This window comes from Callospermophilus lateralis, chromosome 1 (genome assembly GCF_048772815.1).
Source record: "Callospermophilus lateralis isolate mCalLat2 chromosome 1, mCalLat2.hap1, whole genome shotgun sequence".
Taxonomy (NCBI): domain Eukaryota; kingdom Metazoa; phylum Chordata; class Mammalia; order Rodentia; family Sciuridae; genus Callospermophilus; species Callospermophilus lateralis.
In genome coordinates, this window is record NC_135305.1 from 122103867 (window position 1) to 122123608 (window position 19742).

Sequence of the window (19742 nt, forward strand, 5' to 3'; positions counted from 1 at the left end):
AAGAAAAGTCTTTGTTTATATTTTAATTTGGTGAGGGAAGTTTCCATTTTCTAAAAATGCAAGATAAAGTGAGAAATAGGGCTGGGCGTGTGGCTTGGTTATAAAGAGAATTGCCTAGCATGCTTGAAGCACTGGGTTCAATACCCAGCACTATTAGAGAGAGAGAGAGAGAGAGAGGGAGGGAGGGAGGGAGAGAGAGAGAGAGAGAGAGAGAGAGAGAGAGAGACTGTGCTTTAATTAATTAATTAATTTGTGATACTAGGAATTGAACCCAGGGGAGAGAGAGAGAGAGAGACAGACAGACACTGTGCTTTAATTAATTAATAAATTTGTGATACTAGGGATTGAACCCAGGAGAGAGAGAGAGAGAGAGAGAGAGAGAGAGAGAGAGAGAAACTGTGCTGTGTTTGGGAGGGGGGGGGAGAGAGAGAGAAACTGTGCTGTATTTAATTAATAAATTTGTGATACTAGGGATTGAACCCAGGGATGAGAGAGAGAAAGAGAGAGAGAGAGAGAAACTGCTGTGTTTGGGGGGGAGGGAGAGAGAGAGAGAAACTGCTGTATTTAATTAATAAATTTGTGATACTAGGGATTGAACCCAGGGGTGAGGTACTGCTGAGCTATATCTCCAGCCCTTTTTATTTTTGAGACAGGGGTCTGGCTAAGTTGTTGAGGTTGACCTTGAGATTTTCCTGCTTTAGCCTCCTGAGTACTTGGGATTACAGGCATGTGCCATGGCATCTAGCATCTGTATATATTTAAATGTATATATAGCTTGGTGCCGTGCATACCTATAATCTTAATCTCAGTAATTTGAGAGGCTGAAGCAGCAGTACCAAGTTCACTACCAGCCTGGTCAACTTAGCTGGAGCCTGTCTTGAAATTAAAAATAAAAACATTCCAGATATATACCTCAGTGGTATAGCACCTGTGGGCTCAAACCTCTGTACCTTAAAACAACAACAAAATTATTTACATGTAGTTATCTGTAAATGTGTGAAGTATATTTGTCAAACTGATCACTTATTAATATTGTTTTTATTATTGTCTATACTTCCTAACCTTTTTTCCTTTTTTAATTTAAACTTGGTGGCTTTGTTTTGCACTTTTAAAATTCAGAACATGCTTTACAATATCTGCTTTCCTTGTGTTGAACATCAAGACTTTATGGTAAGACAATGGAATTTTATCACATCAGTCAGGTATACTATAAACAAAAATTGATAATTTTTACAAATAAAATTTTGTAAAATATATTTTATTAGTTGTTATTGGACCTTTATTTTTATATGGTGCTGAGAATTGAACCCAGTTCCTCACACATGCTAGGCAAGTGCTCTACCACTGAGCCACAATCCCAGCCCCTACAAATAAAACTTTTTAATCAAGAGTATTTTATCTGGATGTGATGACACACCTGTAATCCCAGCTACTCAGGAGGCTGAGGTGAGAGAATTGCAAGTTTGAGGTCAACCTCGGCAATTTAGCAAGCCTACACAAAATAATCCCCTTCTCAAAATAAAAAATATAAAGGATTGGGGATGTGGTTAAGCCCACCTGGTTTCAATCCCCAGTGCAACAACAACAATAAAACATTTTAAGAATTGGCCATGTAGCTCAGTGGTAGAGGTTGCTTAGCATGCTTGAAGACCTGGGTTCAATCTCCAGCACTACAAAAAAATAAAACTAAATAAATAAACAAATCCTGTCATTAGCAGTCTAATTTAAAAAAAAATCAAGAGCATTTTACAAAATATATGGCCTGATATACATCTGAATTTATCCTATAATTAGACTTTGAAGGGTATTTAAAAAAAGAAAGAACCCCAACATATTTAACACTGAATAGCCTAGCAGAATAATGCTGGTGTATACTTGCCAAACTCTTAAGAATTTATTATACTCATGCCAACATGGTGTCCTGTGGGGTAAATCTATTACTTCCATGTTGATTACACTTTGAATTGTTAGGAAAAATTAGAAAGCCAGGAGATCTTGTTTGCATGGCCTTGACAGGTTGAATCTCTTTCTCTATTTTCCTTTAGGTCAGCACATGTGCCTATATCACCCAGAAGGTGGAATTTGCTGGCATCAGGTAGGTATTAAATCACTTTTGACCCACCAGTAAGTAAACAGAAGTAGGATCTAGTGCAAGAACTGGGCTGCATAAGGCACTTGAGGCACATGGATACCCGTGTAATAAAATACTACTATCATACCTTTTATGTAATAAAATACAAAAACTACCATCATACCCGTGTAATAAAATACAAAAGAGCTTAAAACACGGGTATGATAGTAGTTTTGGTATTTTATTACATAAAAGGTATGATAGTAGTTTTAAGATTAGTGGTAGAAGTTGCTGAAGCCCTGGTTTTCTGTATCAAAGGAGTTTTAGACTTATATATATTAGAGCTAGAAAAAACCTAAGATCTGATCTATTATTATTATTATTATTAATATTATTATTTACCCGGGATTAAACCCAGGGATGCTTAACCCCTGAGCCACATCCCAGCCCTTTTTAATATTTTGTTTAGAGACAGGTATCACTGAGTTGCTTAGGGTCTCACTAAGTTGCTTTGAACATACAATTCTCCTGCCTTAGCCTCCTAAGGCCCTGGGATTATAGGCATGTGCCAGCATGCCCAGCCTTAGATGAATATATTTAATTAAACCTCATTTTACAGATTAGAAAATAGGTTTAGGGATATAATAGTGACTAGAATAGTAGTTCCTGATTTGTTGCCTTTGTAAGTATATTGCAGTGCTCTATATTTGTTAAAATTATTTCTGTATTTCAGTTTGTAATGAAAATAGAAAAAAATCTTTTTGAAATCCTCCTTTTTTTTTTTGTGGTACTGGAGATTGAACCCAGAGCCTCATACATGCTAGGCAAGTGTTTTGCCATGAGCTATATCTGCAGCCCTGAAATTCCTTTTAAATTAAAGAACTATGGGCTGGGGTTGTGGCTCTGTGGTAGAGTGCTTGGCTGGCATATGTGAGGCACTGGGTTCAATCCTTAGCACCCCATAAAAAAGTTAAAAAAATAAAGACATACTGTCCATCTGCAAGTACAAAGAACAAACAAACAACAACAACAACAAAAACAAACAGGATATGGGCTTTATATGATCTATAGGCTATGTATAGTTTGCTGAGCCCTGGTTTGGAAACCCTCTCAGAGTGACCAGGGGCATACCTAACATGCAGTAAGCCCTGGGTTCAGTCCCCAAGTCCAAAAATAAAACAACCCTCTCAGATGTCTTACATTTCTTTTTTTCTCTTTGGCAGCAGGGGGTGGGGGGGGCAGTATTAAAGCCAGGGTCTCATGCTTGCCAGGCAAGACGTCTGTCACTGACCTATCCCCAGACCTTTTGATTTTGAATTTGTGATCTTCTTGCCTAAGCCTGTGGAGTTTCTGGGATAATAGTCATGTACCACCATTCCCAGCTATGTATACTATTTTGTGTTCTTTTGTTGTTTAAAAGTGTATAAATATTTCTTATGAAATTAGAACTCCTTGTAAACATTATTGAAATGATTCCATGATATTTTGTTATATAGTTTGATAATTTATTATTAATATACCACTGTTGAACATTTAACTTCTTCAAAGGTATGTAATGTAGATGACTGTCCAGTGACCACACTTTGTTATTTTAGCTTTTTGTTCCCAGAATGATGAAACTTGGTTATAATGGATGGTGGAGACCATTGATCCCAAACAGTTATTGATAAAAGAGAGGGAAGTGACCAGGCCAAGCTTATGGAACTAATGCCCCTCAAGTCTCTTCACCCTGATCTAGGGATTGGCAATGTGCCATTCTGCCTCTTTGTGGGAAGTCATCTGTGTTACTTGGGTTGTGTCCTACAGGATATGGATTTTGTGCTTACATTTGCCAGCAACATTTCTCTATTTCTTGAACTGGTAGAAAAGAAAAGAGTTCTGCCTCAGGGTTATTCTTAGCTTCAATTAGGTAAAGACAAATTAATTAAGACCAAGGAATAAGGATCCACTTATTTTCTGTGTGTATACCTGCATTAAAAAACAACTATTTCTCTCTGGGCATGTTGGTGCATGCTTATAATCCTAGTGAGTTGGGAGGCAGAGGCAGAAGGATCACAGTTTGAGGCTAGCCTTGGCAACTCCATGAGACCCTGTCTCAGAATAAAATTAAAAAGGGGCAGGGAAGGGGCTGGGGTTGTTGCTCAGTGGTCGAGTGCTTGCCTCGAATGTGTAAGGCACTGAGTTTGATCCTCAGTACCATATAAAAATAAATAAACAAAATAAAGATCTTGTGTCCATGTATAACTAAAAAATATTGAGAAAGGTGGGGGCAGGGAATGTAGCTCAGTAGTAGAACACCCCTGGGTTCAACCCCCAGTACCATCAAAAACAACCCCCCCCCCCAAAATCACTATTTCCACAGGAATGATAATAACATTTTGTAGTTTATTTACTAGCTCTTCTCATTAATGGTAGGCCATTTAATATTCCTGAGAGCTCTAGAAGAGGGAAGGGGCAAGATTCTAATTAACATTTGCTGATTTTTAAAAACCTGGTCTCAGAAAGGGCTATGGCTTGACCCCTAATAGGAAGTGAAAATGCAGGAATCTAAGCCAATTCTTTAACACTGCTTTGCATATACATACTTGGAGAAGTTGGTAAGTTAATTTATTAACAATGAGCTTGTTTAGAGACCCCACTGATATGGTGTTTGGTAGCTTATATGGAGAGTGCTTCTTGCTAATGAAACTCACAGAACATGGGAACATTGAAACTGTACAGGGTGAGTATCTCTTTTTGTGTATATGTGGTACTGGGGATTAAACCCAGGGACACTGTACCATTAAGCTACATACCCAGCCTTCTTATTTATTATTCTGAAACAGGGTCTTACTAAGTTGCTGAGGCCAACTTCAGATTTGGGATTCTCTTGCCTAAGCCTCTTAAGACCTTGGGATTACAGGCATGCACTACCATGCCTGTCCAGGTTGAGTATCTCTCACTTGAAATGCTTGGCTCTAGAAGTATTTCAGAAACTGGATTTTTTTTTCAGATTTTGGAATATTTGCATGCACATAATGATATCTTGGAGTTGGGACCCCAGTGCAAACAGAATTCATTTGTTTTTTGTTTACCTTCTACACATAGCTTGAGATTATTTTTTTAAAAATATTTTTTTAGTTATAGATTAACACAATATCTTTTTTTCTTTATTTTTATGTGGTGCTGAGGATCGAACTCAGTGCCTCACATGTGTGAGGCAAGTGCTCTATCACTAAGCTATAACCGTAGCCCCTAATTTTTTTTTTTTTAAATACTTTTTTGTGGTGCTGGAGATTGAAATCAGCTTCTTGTGCATACTCCACCACTGGGCTATATTTGCAACCCTAATTTTATACAGTGCTTTTAGTGTGCTTGTCTTTTGACTCTGACCCTTATCACAGTGAGGTCAATGGATTTTTCCACTGTGGCATCATGTAGGCAGTGGAGAATTTAATATTTTAGATTTTTGGATTAGGGATGCTCAACCTGTAATATTAAAGAAATAGTGACCCCTTCTCAAGTCAGGCTTATTCTACTTGACCATTGAGACATAATTGGGCAATAGCATATTATGAGATATATTTTTTAGGACCATGAGAAGCATGCTTGAAAACCAAAGGTTTGGTCTAATCCTCTTTATTTTACACATACAGCAGAGGCTCAGAAAGGTTGAGAGTGTCTAGCATTTTCCTGGGTAGTCTCAGTTATCATAGTCTCTGTTATGACTCAGGGCACATAAGCATTTTCTTGGCTTTTATTTTATTTATATATATATTAATGTACGTATGTTTTATGTGTGTGTGTTATTTATACACATAGTATATGTATATATATATGTAATATATATATGTATATACAACACACATACACACGTATGTTGTTTTTTTTTTTGTTCTGGGGAACCAAATCTTGAACCATGACCTTGCATATGCTAAGAGCATGTTCTAATATTAAGCTACATCTCCAGGCCCATTTCTTCCTTCCTTAAGAGGATTGATTTCTTCAACTGGGCAGGTGAGGACACTGGGGAGAAAGAAGGAGATTGGTAGAAGAGAAGGGCTTAAGTAGTTGTTTGAGGGATGATGATTACCTGGTTCTCAGATATCTCTCCAAGATAGCATTTTATTAAAATATTTGCTATTGTTGTAGTTCTTACTTATAAGAATAGCCCCTAGTACTCTTAACTGAACACTTCTATCCTGGCATTATTCTTTTTTTTTTTTTTTTAAATATCTTTTTTTTTTTTTTTTTAGAGAGAGAGAGAGAGAGAGAGAGAGAATTTTAATATTTATTTTTTAGTTTTTGGCGGACACAACATCCTTGTTTGTATGTGGTGCTGAGGATCGAACCCGGGTCGCACGCATGCCAGGCGAGCGCGCTACCACTTGAGCCACATCCCTAGCCCTATCCTGGCATTATTCTGAAGTTTCCCACATCATCTGGTTTAATTCTCATAACAGCTCATTTTATACAATAAGAACACTGATCCTCTCAGAGTTTCCCCAGGGTCATTTAACTAATAAATAGCACTTAGGGCTGGGATTCTTTCCTTGATTAGTTTCTCCCCAGGTTAGTCAGGTCTTTTTACTATTATCCATTTCATACCCTTAATTTTTTTAGTTATAAATGGACACAATATCTTTATTTTATTTATTTATTTTTATGTGGTGCTGAGGATCGAATGCAGTGCCTCATTCAGGCTAGGCAAGAGCTCTACCACTGAGCTGCAACTTCAGCCCTCATACCCTTAAATTTTTTTAGAGGAAAAAAGCTGGAAAAATGTAATACTAAGTTGTCATTAAAATTTCTTTTTATTTTTTTAATATTTATTTTTTAGTATTTGGTGGACACAACATCTTTGTCTGTATGTGGTGCTGAGGATCGAACCCGGGCCGCACGCATGCCAGGCGAGCGCGCTACCGCTTGAGCCACATCCCTAGCCCCATTAAAATTTTTCAACAGAGCCAGATTGCGTGTGGTACTGAGAATTGTATCTGGGATGCTCTACCACTGAGCTACATTTGCAGCCCCTTTTACTTATTTATTTAATTTATTTATTTTGGGATACTGTGATTGAACTCAGAGGTACTAGACCACTGAGCCACATCCCCAGCCCAATTTTGTATTTTATTTGTAGAGACAGGGTCTCACTGAATTGCTTAGCAATTCCCCTTTGAAATTATGGTCTTCTTGTCTCAGCCTACTGAGCCACTGGGAATACAGGTGTGTGCCACTGTGCCAAGCCTCTTTTATTTTTTGAGACAGGGTCTTGGTAAATTGCCAACACTGGCCTCAAATTTGTAATCCTCCTGTTTTAGCCTTTCAAGTAGATGGAATTACAGGTGTGCACTATCTTGTCAAACAACTGCTTTTTAACTTTTTATGTGCCCAGATAATTCTGCCCAGATAATCTTGCATTTCAGAGGGTTATGAATTCCCTGGAGTTCTCTCTTCCTTAGAAGTATAAATTATCTATGAACTCCCAGATTAAGAGCTCTTGTTTTTATGTATTCAATGCACTATGAAATTTTTTTTATGTTGAGTAATGTGTTCATGGAATTCTTTTTGTAAGTGTGTAATTAATCAAGTCATTTGGGTATAATTATTAGAGTAGAGCTAGCTATCTGAAGTTCCTATTTCTTCTTGATTTAAGACTTGTAATAATTTATGTTTGTCTTTCCTTTCAGGGCACAAGCTGGTGAGCTGTGGGTCAAGAATGAGAAGGTCATGTGTGGTTATATCAGTGAAGATACCAGGGTAAGATTTATAAAGTATTTTTTTTTTTTTTGGTTTTATTTCCTTGTAGTATTATGTCTTAGTCCTAAGATCAAAATAAAACAAAGAAAAAAAAATCATAATTGCTATTGGTTTGCCTTTATGGAATTAGAATCAGGGTGCTCTGCAACTCTGATGTTTACAGTTGTATCTTTGCAGGTTGGGGATTGATCTTTGTTTTGTTTTTTTTTTTTTCTTTTTTAGTTGGACACAATTGCTTTTTTTTTTATTTTTAAATTGATTTATTTTTTATGTGCTGCTGAGGATTGAACCACGGGCTGCACATGTGCTAGGCCAGTGCTCGACCGCTGAGCTGTAATCCCAGCCTGTGTCGTTTTATTCCAAATCAGCCTATTTAATGTTCAACATAGAGGTATGGTGTCTAGACTGCAAGATTCTCTGTCCACTGATACATAGCAAAAGTGAAACTCATTGAAGATCATGTTGTAAACATGAAGAGAGACCTTTGCAAAGGAATCCTTTCTGGGTCTCTGCTGTGGTGGGAAGAATCCAAGTTGAACAGCTGTGAATATTACTCATGCTGGTCAAACTGTCTCAACTAGGTGTGATTTTGCTGCCTCAGGAGTCTTTTGGCAATGTCCAGATGTTTTTGGTTGTTATAACTGAGTTATTGTGCTATTGGCATCCATATATATATATATATATATATATATATATATATATATATATATATATAGAGAGAGAGAGAGAGAGAGAGAGAGAAAACAGGCCTCCAAACAAAGAATTACCTGGCCCAAATGTCAGTAATGGGAACTGTCTTGTGCATTTTGGTATATTTAACAGCATCCCTGGCTTCTGCTCATGAGATGCCAGTTTCATTCTCTGACCCCCCCCCTACAAATCATGACACCCAGATATGTCTCTGGATGGTACCAGATCCCCTGAGGGGCAAAATCACCCCTGGTTAAGAATCAGTGTCTTTACAGACAGGTAGCTGCTATCTGAATTTCAGTTTTATATTTTCCTGTCATTCATTTAGTGTTAATATGTATATATTTTACCTCAATAGTACATTTTTTGTTTCATTTATTTTTGAAAATTTCTTTTGGCTGGGCGTGGTGATGCATGCCTGTAATCTCAGTGGCTCCTGGGGCTAAGACAGGAGGATCTCGAGTTCAAAACCAGCCTCAGCAACTTAGTGAGGCACTAAGCAACTCAGTGAGACCCTATCTCTAAATAAAATACAAAATGGGGCTGGGGATGTGGCTCAGTGGTTGAGTGCTCCTGAGTTCAATCCCCATTAACAACAACAACAACAACAACAACAAAAGAATTAATGAACTGTAGCTACAAATAATAATATGAATGAATTTTAGCACACAGTGTTAAGTGACAGATTTCCAAAAAATATTATACAGAGCCAAATATTCTTTTTATAATATTAAAAATACTAAATACTTATTTTTTATTTGTTCTTTTTAGTTATACATGAGAGTAGAGTCTATTTTGATATATTTGTTCAAGCATGGAATATATCTGATTTTAATTTGGATCCCAGTGTTGTGGATGATCAAGATGGAAAGGTCACTGGTATTTTTAGGGAAACCCCCGTCTTAAAACTGTTTTTTTTTTTTTTTTGCTTTGATTTTGTTGAACAAAAACCCCAAAGCAACAGTAGCTATAATGCTTAAAATCAACTATTTTATTTTTCTTTTCATGTAAGAGAACTCTGGTTACATAATTCATGGTGGGCATGACAGTGTCACACTTTATTTGTGATCTATTAAGGGCTCCATCTATCTTCCTGCTCTGCCATCTTGAAATCATGGCTAGGACTACCATGATCCAGCTCACGCTCCTGAAACCACATCCCATATTCTAGGCAGAATATTCTAGGGAGAGAGGACAAGAGATGGTTACTTTTCAACCAGTTGCACTTCTTTTAAGGATATAGTACATCTTACTAGGGCTCGGGGTTAGCATGCATAAGGTCCTGGGTTCAATTCCCGACAACAAAATAAAGAAAACATAGCAAAACCCCATTTACATCTTACTGGCTAGAATTTAGTTGAATGTTCCTGCTAAGACTAGGAAGTTTAGTCTTTTGGTTTGGTCTCTTGCCTCCCAAAATAGAATCTGCTTTGGAGAATGGATGTTAAATAGTTTTTAGTAGCCTCTTTAATGTCCATTGAATGACATTTTATTTTATTATTTTTTTGTACTGGGGATTGAACCCAGAGGTACTTTACCACTGAGCCACATCCACAGCCATTTTTAATTTTTATTTTGAGACAGGGTCTCCCTAAGTTGCTGAGACTGCCCTCAAACTTCCTATCCTGCCTCAGTATTCTGAGTTGCTGGGATTATAGGCATACACCATTATGTTTGGTTAGCACTGTAAAATTTTTTACTTTTTATTTTTATTTTTTTGGTGGTTCTGGGTATTGAACCCAGGGCCTTATGCATGCAAGGCAAGCACTCTACCAACTGAGCTATATCCCCAGCCCAGCATTGTAAAATTTTAAGTAATGAATGTCACAATACCTTCCTTCTTTACATTGAATGAGATAGAGATATATATATATATATGTGTATACACAATACAAATATATATACATACATACATATATATGTATATGTGTGTGTATACACACATATATATATATATATATATATATATATATATATATATATCTCATTCAATGTAAAGAAGGAAGGTATTGTGACATTCATTACTTAAAATTTTCCAATTTTAAGTAATGTGACTTCTGAGCCACATTCCCAGTCCTATTTTATATTTTATTTAGAGATGGTCTCACTGAGTTGCTAAGTGCCTTGCCATTGCTGAGGCTGGCTTTGAATTCACAATCCTTCTATCTTAGCCTCCCCAGCCGCTGGGATTACAGGTGTGTTCCACCTCGCCCGCTGTCATGGACTTTTGTTTTATTTATTTATATGTGTTGCTAAGGATCAAACCCATTGCCTCACACATGCTAGGTAAGTATTCTACCACTGAGCTGCAGCCCTAGCCCCAGACCGCTTATTTAAAAAAAACTTTATTACCAGGTTACTTACCTGATTTTCCAACCCCAAAAAGATTAGAAGTAGGGCTGGGGTTGTGCTCAGAGGTAGAGTGTTTGCCTAGTATGAGTGAGGCACTGGGTTCGATCCTCAGCACCACATACAAATAAAGATATTGTGTCCACCTATAACTAAACAACTAATAAATATTAAAAAAAAGATTAGAAGTGTTAAATTTAAAGGGAAAGGGAGTATTTATTTCTGCAACTTTTATTATGTTTATTTTTTAAGATAGGGTCTTGCTGTGTTATGCAGGTTGGCCTGGAATTCCTGGGCTCAAGTGATCCTCTCACCTCATATAGTCCTGATAGGAAAGTAAAATGGTGCAGCCACTGTGGAAAACAGCTTAGTGGTTCTTCAAAAAGTTAAGCACAGTGAACTGTGTGTAGCTCAGTGGTAGAGCATTTGCCTAGCATCCATAAGCCTTGGGTTATATTTCCAAGGATACTGCGTAGTTACTATATTACCCAGAAATTCTATTCCTAGGTATTTACCTGAGAGAACTGAAAAGCATAAACTTGTACATGAATGTTTGCAACAGGATTATGTATAATAGCCCAAAAGTAGAAACTAGCCAGCTGTTCATCAGCTGATAAATGGAGAAACAAAAATGTGGTATTTTCACATAATTTTCAGCAATAAGAATGAAATTCTTGGGCTGGGGATGTGGCTCAAGCGGTAACACGCTCACCTGGCATGTGCGGGGCACTGGGTTTGATGCTCAGCACCATATAAAAATAAAAAAATAAAGATGTTGTGTCCATCAAAAACTAAAAAATAAATATTAAAAATTGTTTTTTTCTCTCAAAAAAAAAAAAGAATGAAATTCTTAATTTTCAGTGTATTGAGCGTCTGTGTGTGTGTGTTGGGGTGTTAATATGAGGTCCTTTTTCTTTTCTTTTTTCTTTTTTTTTTTTGCTACCAGGGATTAAACTCAGGGGGCACTTGGCCACCTAGTCACATCCCCAGCTCTGTTTTGTATTTTATTTAAAGACAAGGTCTCACTGAGTTGCTTAGCTCCTCAGCATTGTTGAGGCTGGGTTTGAACTCATGATTCTCCTGTCTCAGCCTCCTGAGTTGCCAGGATTATAGGCATGCACCAGTGTGCCCAGCTTTTTTTTCCTTTTTTAAAAATTTTTTTAAAAACTTTTTTTTAAATAATTTTTTTTTTTTTTGTAGTTGTAGATGGACAGAATGTCTTTAGTTTATTTGTTTATTTTTTGTGGTGCTAAGGATCAAACCCAGTGCCCCACACATGCTAGGCAAGTGCTCTGCCACTGAGCTACACCACAGCCCTTAAAATGTTTTTGAGATGGGGGTCTCGATATGTTGCCTAGGCTGGCCTTGAATTCACAATTCTTTTGCCTCAGCCTCCTTAATAATTGGGATTACAAGTGTAACCCCTCCTCTCTCCAGCTTGACGTTCTTTTGGATTCATGCAACAAAGTGGATGAAGTTGGAAAACATTATGCTGAGTGAAAACAACCAGTCACAAAAGACCACATAGAGTATGATTCTATTGGTGTGAAATATTCACAATTATTAATGAAATGTCATCCAGAATAGGCAAGTTCATAGAGAGGAGATTGGGGAATAAGAGGTAATGGTTATGGGGTTTCTTTTTGGAGCGATGGAAATTCTCTGGAATTAATGGTGATGGTTGTACAATGTTGTGAATATACTTGAAACTACTGAATTGCAGAAATCTATTTGTAAAAACCCAAACCTGTTTGGGGGTGTAGCTTGGTGATAGAGTGCTTGCCTAGCATGTACATGGCCTTGGGTTTGATCACCGGCACTGCAAAAATAAAAATCAAGAGAGAAAGGGACTTTTAGAAGCCTTTTGAATGAAATAATAAATATCACTTTACAGTTTCAAAGTGGAGAGCACATAAAAAAACAATTGTAGAATGCAGTACTGTGGTTGGAGTGTCTCCATCAAAATTCATGTTGAAGAAATTTTTTTTTGTGTGGAGGTACTAAGGATTGCTAAATTGTTGGGGGTTATGCTAATTGCTGAGGCTGTCCTTGAATTTGTACTTTTCCTGTCTTAGCAAAACAAACAAACAAAAACTTTGATTATCAGAGCCTTAAATGTTTATTATAAAAAATTTAGATAATATATATTTCTATTTCTTTTCCTGAAGTATGTCATTATTTAAAAAAATAAACAGGTCCCAGGATAAAGCTCACTGTTTGCTTAGCATGTGTGAGGCACTGGGTTTGATTCCTAGTACTGCAAAAAACAAAACAAAACAAGCAAAACCCAAAGGAACAAAATTCCTCATACCAATCAATACCAGAGATGATTAAAGTTGACATTTTGAAAGGTATATTTCCTCTTTGTCTTTGTGTTCTGTGTGTTAGAGAAGGAGAATGAACTTATCAAATACCTGTTATGTCCCAGGGAGTATAGAAAGCCCCAAGGGTATGATCTTTTTAAAGATGCTTCTGTCTTTAAGAAGCAGGTCTCTAAATGAACTAACTAAAGTCGTGTCACAGATTTATATTCTGCTTTCATGTCAAGCCTCTTCAGAACCTCATGGAAGAGGAAAGAACTGGGCAAAGATCCTATGGTAAAACACATGTGGCCAGAATGCCACTTATGCTTTTCCTTGAGGCAGTCTGGGCAAAGAGGAAGTACGAATTATAATTTATTAGACTGGCAAATGATTTCATTTTCATTTGGTATATTTTTGCCCAAGTTCTGTTTCCATAATGAGCTTTCTGTGACTTGCCCAGGTGGATTCTCAGCCCTTTCTGCTTCATTTCTTGTGTGAATGAATCTTCATGGATTGTTTGTACATATTGCGATATTTTTCACATTGACATCATGTGCTATAAACTCCAAGAGGGCAGGGACTAAATCTTATTACTGCCAATAATACAAGGACCAGAGTATGAGCTGAGTAATTGTTTAAATGAAAGAAAGAAAAGAAGCATGCTTTTTAAAAGACAGTATTGAGCTGGGTGTGGTGGTGCATACCTATAATCCCAATGGCTGGGGAGGCTGCCAGCAGGAGGATCAGAAGTTCAAAGCCAGCCTCAGCAACTTAGTGAGGCCCTAAGCAACTTGGTGAGACCTTGTCTTCTAAATTAAATATAAAAAAGGGCTAGGGATGTGGCTTAGTGATTAAGTGCCTGGGGTTCAATCCCCACATACCAAAAAAAAAAAAAAAAAAAAAAAAAAGTGTTAAAACACATAAAATTTACAATAGGAAACCACCATGCCCAGCATTAGTTCAGTGTGTTAAGTTTATTTACACTGTTGTAAAACAGATTTTCAGGAACTACTTCATTTTGCAACACCAAAATCATACATCATTGTGTTTTTTTTTTGGAAGTACTGGGGATTGAACCTATGGTGCTTTACCACTGAGCTACATCACCAGTCCTTTTCTATATTTTATTTTGAGACAGGGTCTTGCTGCATTGTTGGCCTTAAACTTGGAATCCTGCCTCAGCCTCCTGAGTTGCTTGGATTACAGACGTGGGCCACTGTGCCTGACTACATTATTATTTTCTAATGCAATTATGTTTTTTTTCCTCCTGTTTCAGGTGGTGTTCCGTTCTACGTCAGCTATGGTTTACATATTTATTCAGATGAGCTGTGAAATGTGGGATTTTGATATTTATGGTAATGTTCTCTAAGTGCTGATTGTAACTGCCACTAGGTAGAGTTTTCTGGTTTTCTCTAAGTTGCAATCATTTTACCGTTAAACTCTTAAGATGTGCCTTGATGCTAAGATAGATAGACGGACTATATATAGAGAGATAAATTTTATGTATGTATGAAGTTGAGAAATAAATTTATATATATATACACACACACATACACACACATATATACATATACACACATGTATCTATAGTCTTTTTATTTATGCATAAATATATAAAGTTGGTATATAAAGGTTATATTTTTGTATGTTTGTATATATATATATGTGTGCCACCACGTCCAGCCAGATCTTGATCTTTAAGTATATAGTGAAAAGTTAGAGTGCCAGGTGCAGTGGCACATGCCTGTAATCCCAATGTCTTCAGAGGCTGAGGCAGGAGAATTGCAAGTTCAAAGCCAAGTTCAGCAAAACAAAGCATTAAGTAACTCAGTGAGACTCTGACTCTAAATAAAATACAAAATAGGGCTGGGGATGTGGCTCAGTGGTTGAGTGCTCCTGAGTTCAATCCCAAGTACCCCCGTACCCCCTCAAAAAAGTTAGAGTGACAACTCTGGTTAGCAACAGATACAACAGATATCTTCTTTGGTATTTTACATTTCTTTTTCTAGCACTTACAGAAATAACCAAATTTATTTTATTATATTAGAATTAGGACATAATGAGAACAATGAAAATGCTAGATGCTATGTCCAACATATTAGCCTTATGGTACATGATATTCAAATTTGTGTTTAGCAAAATTACACATTAATGTTTGCTGTGAGTTGACAAGGTCACTTATGCATACAAGAACTACAGATGATAATTTGTGAATTCCCAGGGTCTATCAATTCATTTGCTAATACACTTTAAACATCACTATGAGCATAATCATATTTGGAGGTTAGGTTGTTCTCATTTTGAGATATACTGTATTTATCAATAATCTAGGCTTTTTTTTCTTTTTTAATTTTTTTTTTTGTAGTTGTAGATGGACGGAATGCCTTTATTTTATTTGTTTATTTTTATGTGGTGCTGAGGATCAAACCCAGTGCCTCATGCATGCTAGGCAAGCGCTCTACCACTGAGCTACAGCCCCAGCCCCAATAATCTAGGCTTTTTTTTCCAAGCTAACATTTTACCTTGAAGCCATGGCCTACAACTAAGGGAAACAGATATTAAATTCGGTTTTATAGAAAGTCTAGGATGAAACAAATCTCCTTGTACTTTTGGCTTTTATGATCTTGTTTTAAGGTCTAGCAGAGTCTACCATTTTCTCTTTGGTCTCATTTCTTTTACTTTTTAGAGAAGAAATGAAAGCAAGAAATAAGGTTAGTCCTCATATTCTTACTATTTCTTTTCAGGGGATCTGTATTTTGAGAAAGCTGTGAATGGTTTCCTTGCTGATCTATTTACCAAGTGGAAGGTACGTTTCTTCTTCTACAGTAAGTCTCATTGGATAAATATTGGTCAATGCAGATTTTTTTTTTTTAAATTAGAGCATTACAGTTATAGTAGTTGGGTTCATTACATGCTAGGGATTTGATTTCAATCCCTATTTCCTGCCTGCTTTTTCTTCCCCTCTTTCCTCCCTTCTTTCCTCCCTATATTCTCTTTCCTGTGCTCTACTGGACTTCCTTTTGCTCCTTTATTTATTTTTCATTGGTACTTTCTACTTATACAGAAAGTTGAAATTCCTTCTGGTACATTTATGTATTCATATAACATGATTTTGTTTAATTAATTCCATATTTCTTCCCCTTTTCCATCCTTCTTCCCTCCCTTTTGTTCTTCTTTGTTCTACTGATCTTTCCTATTCTTTGTGATATCTAATCCCCTGCACCACTCCCCCACTGCTTTCTTTCCCTTATTTGCTCTATCTTCCATATATGAGAAAAGACATTTAACTCTTGATTTTCTGCTGGCTTATTTCACTTAGCACTGCCTGGGGATGTGGCTCAGTGGTAGAGTGCTTGCCTAGCATGTATGAGGCCCTGGGTTCAATCCTCAGCACCACCAAAAATACACAAAAAAGCAATTCGTATATCACTTTGTGATATTCTCCATTTAGTGTGATATTCTTAGTGTGATATTCTCCATTTCCATGTATTTGCTGGCAGATGCCATTATTTCATTCTTATTTATGGCTGAGTAAAACTCTATTGTGTGTGTGTGTGTGTGTGTGTGTGTGTGTGTGTATATATATATATATATATATATATATATATATATATATATAATGGGCATCTGGGCCGATTCCATAATTTGGCTATTATGAATTATGCTGCTATAAACATTCAAGTGGCTATATCACTATAGTATGCTGACCTGACCCCTAAAGCTCAGGAAATAAAACCATCTCAATAAGTGAGATGCCATCAAATTAAAGCTTCTGTAGAGCAAAGGAAATGATTAAGAGTGTGAAGAGAGGGCCAACAGAATACAAAAATAATCTTTGCCAGCTATTCCTCTGACAGGGATTAATATTTAGAATTTATAAAGAACTCAAAAAACCCAATGCCAAAAGAATAACTCAGTCAATAAATGGGCAAAAGAACTAATCAGAAGTTTCTCAAAAGAAAAACAAATGACCAATAAATATATGAAAAAAAATGGTTAGCATCTCTAGCAATCAGGGAAATGCAAGTCAAAACTATTCTAAGATTTTATCTCACTCTAATCAGGATGGCAATTATCAAGAACACCAATAGTAATAAATACTGGTGATGATGTGGGTGAAAAGGTACACAGATACATTGTTGGTGGACTGCAATTTAGTACAATCACTTTGGAAAGCCATGGGAGATTCCTCAAAAAAATAGGAATGGAATCACTATATAACCCACTTCTTGGCATTTATCCAAAGATCAAAAATCAATGCAGATTTTTAAAATGGATTGTTTCTATTAAGTTGCTTTAAATTAAGCTATGTTACCTAAAACTTCAACTCTAAACTAAGTATCATTTCAATATAGTAAAGAGTATTTATGAAACCCATAGCTGGTATCATACTCAAGCTTGAAAGACTGAAAACTTTAACTTAGGATCAGGAATAAGGATGCTTGCTTTTGCCGCTGGTATTCAACATTGTTCTAGGAATTCTAGGCAGAGCAACTAGGCAACAAAAGAAATAAAAGATATTCAAATAATATAATCAATCAACAAATACATGAAAAAATGCTCATCATCTCTAGCATAATCAGAGAAATGCAAATCAAAACCACTCTAAGATATCATCTCACTCCAGTCAGAATGTCAGCTATTATGAAGACAAACAACAATAAGTGTTGGCGAGGACACTCATACATGGCTGGTGGGACTGAACATTGGTGCAGCCAATATGGAAAGCAGTATGGAGATTCCTTGTAAAACTGGGTATGGAACCACTATTTGACCCAGCTATTCCTCTCCCCAGACTATACCCAAAGGACTTAAAAACAGCATACTGTTTTTAATGTTTATAGCAGCACAATTTACAATAGCTAAACTGTGGAGCCAACCTGGATGTCTTTCAGTGGATGAATGGATAAAAAAAAAAAATGTGGCATACACACAATGGAATTTTACTCAGCATTAAAAATGAACAGAACCATGGCATTTGCACGTAAACGGATGGTTTTGGAGAAGAAAATGCTAAGTGAAGTCAGCCAATCTCCCCCAAACAAATACCAAATGTTTTCTCTGATATAAGGAGGTTGACTCATAGTGGGGTAGGGAGGGAGAGCATGGGAGGAATAGATGAATTCTAGATAGGGAAGAGGGGTGGGAGGAAAAGGGAGGGAGCAGGGGATTAACAAGGATGGTGGAATGTGATGGACATCCTTATACAAAGTACATGTATAAAGATTTAGGTGTCAATATACTTTATATACAAACAGAGATACAAATTTTGTGGTATATATATGTATTAAGAATTGTAATGCAAAAAAAAAAAAGCGTTACTTTAGATAGATGGAAGTGAAAGGAGGGGAAGGCAGGGTATTTGGGGATAAGAAAGATAGTAGAGTGAAACAGACATTATTACTTCATGTACTATGTAACTGTAGGACCAATGTGATTCTATAATATGTATACTCAGAAAAATGAGAAATTATATCACATCTATGTATTATATATCAAAGTATATAAGTGCATTCTACTGTCATATATAACTAATTAATAAATAAAAAAATTAAAAAAAAAGATATCCAAATAGGAAAAGAAGTAAAACTTATCTTTGTTTTCTAATAACATGATCCTATATGTAGAAAATCCTAAAAATCCATCTACAAAAAATTTATTAGTGGGCTGGGGATGTGGCTCAAGCGGTAGCACGCTCGCCTGGAATGCATGCGGCCCGGGTTCGATCCTCAGCACCACATACAAACAAAGATGTTGTGCCCGCCGATAACTAAAAAAATAAATATTAAAAAAATTCTCTCTCTCTCTCTCTCTCTCTCTTTAAAAAAAAAATTTATTAGTGCTAAATCAAGTAGAGTTTCTGGATATAAAATCTTCACAGAAAATTGATATTTGTATACCATCAAAGAACAACCAAAAAAGGAAATTAGAGATAGCATTTACAATAACATCAGAAGGAATAAAATACTTAAGGAAATAATTTACCCAAGGACTGGCAGGACTTGTATACTAAAATCTATAAAACCTTACTGAAAGAAATTAATAAAGACCCAAATAAAAAGAAAGAGAGCTTGTATTCACAGATTGAAATACTTGATATTGTTAAAATGACTATACTACTCAAAGCAATCTATAGTTCATTACCTTTTTGCAGAAATTGAAAAGTTGATTCTAAGTTCATGTGGAATTTCAAGAAATCCTGAATAGCCAGAAACAGTCTTGTAAAGGAGAACACATTTGGAGGATTCAAATTTAACTAATTTTAAAACTTACTACAAAGCTACAGTCATTACAACAGTGATACTAGAATAAAGATACACATATAGATCAGCAGAATAGAATTAAAAGTCCAGAAATCTATGGTAGTTGATTTTGGATAAGGGTTTTAAGTTCATATAGTTGGGGAAAGAACAATATCTTCAACAAGTGGTCTGGGACAAATGTATATCCATATGGAAAAGAATGAATTTGGATCCTTACCTCATATCATATACAAAGATTAACCAAAATTAAACGCCTAAATATAAGAGCTAAATCCTTGAAACTCTTAATAAAACACTTAAGGGAAATCTTTATGATCTTGGATTTGG

At 36.3% G+C, this 19742-nt stretch overlaps 1 protein-coding gene and 1 non-coding gene across 13 annotated transcripts in view; both read left to right on the forward strand.

The window, feature by feature from the left end:
• The window catches only part of Depdc5 (DEP domain containing 5, GATOR1 subcomplex subunit), a 147983-nt gene that overhangs the window by 9854 nt on the left and 118387 nt on the right, over positions 1-19742 (forward strand). For all 12 annotated transcript variants that reach the window (XM_077108702.1, XM_077108706.1, XM_077108704.1 and 9 more), the window contains 4 exons: positions 2046-2095; positions 7741-7810; positions 14429-14507; positions 15897-15958. In XM_077108702.1, the coding sequence (XP_076964817.1) occupies positions 2046-2095; positions 7741-7810; positions 14429-14507; positions 15897-15958 (261 nt within the window). The remainder of the gene's footprint in view (positions 1-2045; positions 2096-7740; positions 7811-14428; positions 14508-15896; positions 15959-19742) is intronic.
• On the forward strand, positions 16480-16551 carry Trnaa-agc (transfer RNA alanine (anticodon AGC)). Its single transcript has one exon. It is a non-coding gene; the product is annotated as a tRNA-Ala (tRNA).